The sequence below is a fragment of the Micromys minutus genome (assembly GCF_963924665.1).
Source record: "Micromys minutus genome assembly, chromosome: 23".
NCBI lineage: Eukaryota > Metazoa > Chordata > Mammalia > Rodentia > Muridae > Micromys > Micromys minutus.
This window is the reverse complement of record NC_137958.1, coordinates 29,187,463-29,193,462: the sequence shown is the minus strand read 5'-3', so window position 1 is coordinate 29,193,462 and position 6,000 is coordinate 29,187,463. Positions and strand designations below refer to the sequence as shown.

The window sequence follows — 6,000 nt, the reverse complement described above, 5'->3', positions numbered from 1 at the left end:
GAAGGAGGACTCAGCAGGCAGACGCTGGAGGTTGGTTTGGATCCGCATGAAGACAGGCATAGATAAGAGGCAGGATGCTAAGGGCTCAGTGGCAGCCTGGATGTGTGTGCCCTGAAAGTGGGCTGCAGGGGGCTGTGCTCACCAGAAGGCAGAGAATGAGGTGGTGAGAAGCACATTTTATTCATATGGCATACATGTCTTCCTCCCAATTTCACAAAACAGATCCTCAAGTTCTAGATTATTTTTTCTCTGCTAGATTCCAAGGAAATCATAACATTTTCCTCATAAAGCTATAGAAATGAAAATGAGCACTAAATTCACAATTTTAGTACACTATCATCAAATGAAATCAGATTTATCGAATTTCATAATTTTAATACATTGTCATAGTGAAATCAAATTTACCTCTGGGGTATACAATTTTCAGCAAATGGGCTACTGTAAAAAATATTATTAGGCACTATTCAATTACATAATAGAACCAAATTAATACTGTCATATTGGAAGGTATTTAATATAAAGCAAGATTTGCTTCCTAGGTTTAAATGAAGTTTATAATTTAATGAGACAAAATGGAAATAGTTTAAGTAATAAATGTTTAATCAAAGAATTTTACATATTATTAACAGCATTCATTTGGCCAAACATCTACAGGTCTGTAGAACCCTACTGTATATAAAGTGGGAATGTATCAAGTATAGACTATGAAAGTGCAAATAACAAGTCAAGGTTAGAGTAACTTTGTACATTATAAAATTAACTGGTTTACAAAATAGGCTTTGCCAAACTTTATTACTGAATTGGAAAGTCAATGACTGTGTTGTTTTTAAAATATGTACCAAGGAAATACAAACTGGATAAGCATAATTTTTCACACTCGGGAACCCAGCCCATCATAACAGGCACTGCACAAGGTAAGAGAACAGGAGCCCAGCACACATGAATCTCCACAGGCACCCCTCCTCTCCACACCCCCCACAGGAACCCCACTCCTACCCACTGGGTAGACCCCCTCTCCTCACCATGGCTGTGCAAGATGCCTCTAGGGATGCAAGTGCTTTCTACTGGAAAAGTTACAGCCTGGTCTAGAAATTTTATGATGTTCATATTTTTGATCCAAATAAAAATCCTTTAATGGACTATTTCGTTTAATATACAGTAATACACTGTAGACAAAGTTAGCATTTCCCCCCACTAACTTCAATAGGGATTCATATCAATGTTGTGATAACTGGAGAAAAAAAAACATTGGAACTCTTGATATCCATGAACAATTACCAATTAAATACTCAAGTACAGTGTCTTCTTGGCCGCATGAAAGCAAAGTACATGAATATTTCAAAAGCAAAGTTTGAAAAGAGGTAATGAAAATGATAATTGTGGATATCAATCCTAAAGACAGTCTTTCACTTGGTCTAGGACTTCCCTGTACACACTTGGTATAGAGGTTTTGGTTTCTGGTAAAATGTGGCAAAGCACTCCAGGAGCGCTCCTTGTATCTCTGTTGCTTATGTAATTTAAGTACAAGAGCCATTCCAACAGTTACTCTAGTTTAATTACACACTGGACCACTGTATCTTAAGTACAACTAAGACCAGTATTTCTTCACAGTAGGACACTGAGAACTAGGAGGTTGAGTTTTCTATACTCAACAGTGATCAAATAGCAAATGAGTATTGCGCAAGAGAACAAACACAGGAGCATTTGCTATCTAGGCAAAAGAACCGAACACTTAGTTGTCATAGTTACTGTAAAGGCAAGGCCATGGGTGGTTTCATGGAGGTCTTCGCAATCCATAGCATAGTTACTTCAGAAAAGACATTGAGATTTGAATTACTGACTTACTTAACTGGCAACTATCCATTTAGGTTAGGCAAAGGCACGGTAACATGTTGCGTAGGATGGTGTATTGAATTTTTTAATGACTGTGGGATTTACTGTAACTCATGAAAACTCCAGTTTTTCTATGTTATAAAACACCATTAAAAGTAATTGCACCCGTTAGTAATTAGAATGCACTGTAAAACTGTGAAAGCAAAGAACTATGATTGCACTTCCAATAAAGTGTCTCTTAAATACAGCACCGCTGTTGCTAATCAACTGTATTTTAATATTAAAATAAACTGTTTTAACAGCAGCATTAGCTTTAGTTTACTTAAGCTACAGGCTACATTTATTTAAATGCAGTCTCCATGGCAACACAAGCCCATTAACTTCTGGACAGTCACTGTTATGAGTGGCACCTTTTACTCCTGAGCACGCTGACACCACCCTAGAGATCACCAGGGTGCAGCACACTTACCCGCCCTGTCAGTCAGTGCCCGAGTCAGAGTTTGGCACAATTGGACTGTGAAGAGACATGAGAAGGAATCTTTGATTCATGTGAGAAAGAAACCACTGGTACTGTGGTGGACACAGCACTAGAAGCAGCACAGACACCTCAGCTCACTCTGCAGGGACAACAGAAGGGAAGAAGGCCCCCCTGAGGGGACAGACACAGAGGACATGTGATCAGAACTGTCTGGCCCAACTTCTACAATGGAGATAACTCTTCATTTCTATAAAAAAAGAGGAAGCCATCTAAGGATTAGGGAATAAGCTTTTGATTTAAATGGTCAACCTAAGTACTGCCGACCCCAGGCTAGACAGAGCGCTGTGTTCTCTCAGAATGTGGATATCAACCCATGTATTCCATTGTGGTTTCTCCTGCTCTTTTCTTGTCACTAAAAGGGGGGACAGACACAAAAGAAATTCCCTGTAAGGTTGAACTAGACACTGCAGCTATCATCTGAGGGAACTCCTTTGCATTCAATCCTAACATCAGTGGTTCAGAACCGAGTTCAAATTAAGTGCATTAAAGTCTCTCTAAAGACCCCTCCCAGACCCATGTACTGTGATTCACCCGGAGAGCAAATGTGTGCAGTTCATACTGAATGTACTTGCTCCAGCCAGTCACTTGAGGTCTGAGGGGTTTGACTGGCAGCATCTGGCCTGTCCCCTCTGCTCAAGGCCTCATTCCTACTGTCACCGGCTTGAGACAACTCTTCCCTGGCCAGAATATTCTCTTCCAGAGGATTTTCTTCCATCTGGGTTCTTTCACCTTCATGAACACCAGCATCTTTGGACACTGAGTCTTCTGGTGGCACCAGTTCCACGTCCCTCATACCTTCAGACCCATCTCTTATACAGGGAAGTTGAGGCTCAGCACTAATCTCTGTGGTTGTTGCTGGAGGAATCAGGGCTATACTCTGAGGGTTCATGTCATGAAACCAAGCCATAATATTGCCAAGAAGATTGTCATTGGCACTGGGGTCCTGACCAGCTGAGTCAAGGTCACTGGACGAGGGACAGAAATCACTTCTTGTCTCACTGAGAGGGTGTGAACTCAAAGTGTCCATTGAAAATGGGTCACTGTCTGCTCCTAGTCTCATGAGGCTGTCACCAAGCTCCAGCAGCTCAGAGCTGCTCAGCGCAGCCCGAGGACTGTCTGTGCTCCGGGGCACAGAGTCCAGTCGGGAAGGTAAAGATGTGCCTATAGCTCCAAGGGATGCTTCGTTACTAAGGAAGTCTCTGGTTTCTTCATCGACGGCCAGCCCAGACTCTTGCAGTGACAACTGTATGGCAAGGAGAATGTTAGGATCATCTTCATCCAAGGAGCTCAGAGCCTGAGGTGACAAAAATCAAACCACTTTAAGATGTGACTAAAGGAAAAACTTCTTAATCAAGCCACATTTACCCATCTTCTCTTCTCAGATAATAATACTACTTCTAATTCTACAAGTTATTTTACATCTTTAAGACTTACAATCTTCTCCTTGTCTTATAAATCTGAACCCTTAGTACCCTACCACTGAAACAAACCTTCTACCATAGAAAGACGAAAAAGGGAACTGGTGAAAGAAACACTGGGCAGACGCAGAGGCACGGTGCCCAGCTGCTGGTGAGATACCTGAAGAGAGTCCTGGTTCGCAGAGCGGCTGGCAGGGCTGTAGTCACGCAGGGAAGAGCTGTGCAGCACACTCATGGACGCGGAGCTCACCACGGACGCGCCAGGCCTGTGGCTGCTGCCTCCCTCTGGCATGTCTGTTTGGAAACAGTTGGCATCACAGCTCAGTTGTTCCCACACGCTGCAATCCACGCCCGCCTCATTCCCTGCATTTTTCAGCAGGACTGTGTGATGGTAAGCAATCACAGATATCTAGCATGATCATCCCAAAACAGCAATCTCTGAAGCTTCCATTAATCCATGCCTTCTGCCTAAGTCACAACAAATTTCAGTGTTTGTGTCTTCAGATTTTATAAAATTAAAGAGTTCTGGAACTATAATAGCCAATCTGCAGGCCTGACACTACAGTCTACGTGTGTTTAATGATAAATTTAACACTTAAAAGTTCGGTTTTTAAGATTGGCTCTGGAAAAGCTAAGGCCCCAATCCCTAGGGGCACAAGAATCTTTTATCCACTGCATTCTAATCTGGTAGGATGCCTCTTACCTTGTCTTTAAATGCAGAGAAAATGTTTCGAGCATGTCAGAATGGTATTAAGAGCTTCCACCCTCTGAGCACTCGCAGTGCTTTCTGTGCTTTACCTGATCTGATACTGACTTTGAGATAAAGTGACTGAAGATAGAGACAGTCGGGGCCTTGGTTTACGTTACTCAGCAGAGATGGTGCAGAATCCTAGGACATTCCTACTTCAGTCATTAACTCCATGGCTTTCTTTATCCTTAGACAATAGAGGCATTGTCTGCAAACTCACAAACACAGATGACTGCTAGTTTTAAAAACTAACTCAGGGATTAAGAAACAAAATGACACCCACTGTCCCAGGAGCTCACCGAAAGAGCTTTCACTTGGCTCATCAGGGTCTGCAGGATTACTGAGCAGGCTATGCACATCTCCTCGACGGCGCTGCTGTCTGTGCCTCCTTCGATACTGAAATTCAGCATATTCCTGCATAAACCAAAGGTTATAAAATACAGGAGAGCATGCAAATTGTAAAAATGCAACTAAAACTAAAACACACTTTCTTTAGGAGGAAAAAAGTGTGATTTTATAAGCACACTTTAAAATCACTTGCTTTAGAAAAGGAAACTTCAAGTTTATCTAAGCAAAGGAAGTAAAAAAGAAGCAAAATGCAAAATGTCTAGCAGCCACAGGCACTACTTCCTACTAGGGGTAACTGTAAGCTCCAGAGCTAGATATAACTGTTACTTCCATGGTCTTTATGCGAAATTACAACTGATACCACCGCCATCTTCCTAAAGGTGCTGGACTCTCTGGGGCTCTAGTTTTTAAAGAAGGATGGGTGGGAAGAACAGGAACAGGGAACAGAAGCAGAAACAATAGCAGAAAACCCAGTTGACTACCAAAGGCTATAATGTGAGAGTATCTGCTACAGATTTTGGTACTGGGAAGTGAGAGTCAAAGAGAGGCCAGGACGTATGGCAACAGACTTTGGAGAATCACTGTTGAATCTCATAGGGCTAAACAGGAAGATCTTTGGGCTAATGAATATCCCAGTTACTTGTGAAAGTACCAAAAGTAAGAGAAATCACTTTATATATTATAAAACTTTCATACTTTGTTGATCTTGCCAAATCAATCTATCTATCTTTATCAATCTAATTTTGTCTGCCATCCATCCATCCATCCATCCATCCATCCATCCATCCATCCATCCATCCATCCATCCATCCACCCATCTCCTGACTTAACCTATCCGTGTAGCTGGAAATTGGACCCCGGGCCTAACCCCGACCCTAAGCCTAAGCAAGCACTCTACCACTGAGCTCCATCTCCAGCATATTTCTTTCCACTTCAGCCATCGGTGTTGAGCTACAAGGCAGTGAGTGAGGTGTCCTGCTGCATCACATAGGCTCTTTAACATTCCCTGAGCTGGGGCATCATTCCCTCTTTCTCTGGAGACGGATGCTTGAGACTGTTCTTAGACAAAGACAGAATGGGAATTTACCTCAACGAAAAGCTCATTCTTAAGGAGC

General features: G+C 42.3%; 1 protein-coding gene across 2 annotated transcripts in view; it reads right to left on the bottom strand.

The window, feature by feature from the left end:
- Window positions 1–2,587: 2,587 nt before the first annotated feature.
- The window catches only part of ANKIB1 (ankyrin repeat and IBR domain containing 1), a 101,484-nt gene continuing 98,071 nt past the window's right edge, over window positions 2,588–6,000 (bottom strand). The window contains exons 18-20 of one of the 2 annotated variants that reach the window (XM_080936457.1): window positions 4,837–4,951; window positions 3,950–4,083; window positions 2,588–3,665 (exon numbers count right to left, since the gene is read on the bottom strand). In XM_080936457.1, coding sequence (XP_080792583.1) covers window positions 2,925–3,665; window positions 3,950–4,083; window positions 4,837–4,951 — 990 coding nt within the window. In that variant the 3' untranslated portion in view covers window positions 2,588–2,924. The remainder of the gene's footprint in view (window positions 3,666–3,949; window positions 4,084–4,836; window positions 4,952–6,000) is intronic. The other variant, XM_080936458.1, reaches the window with a different exon arrangement.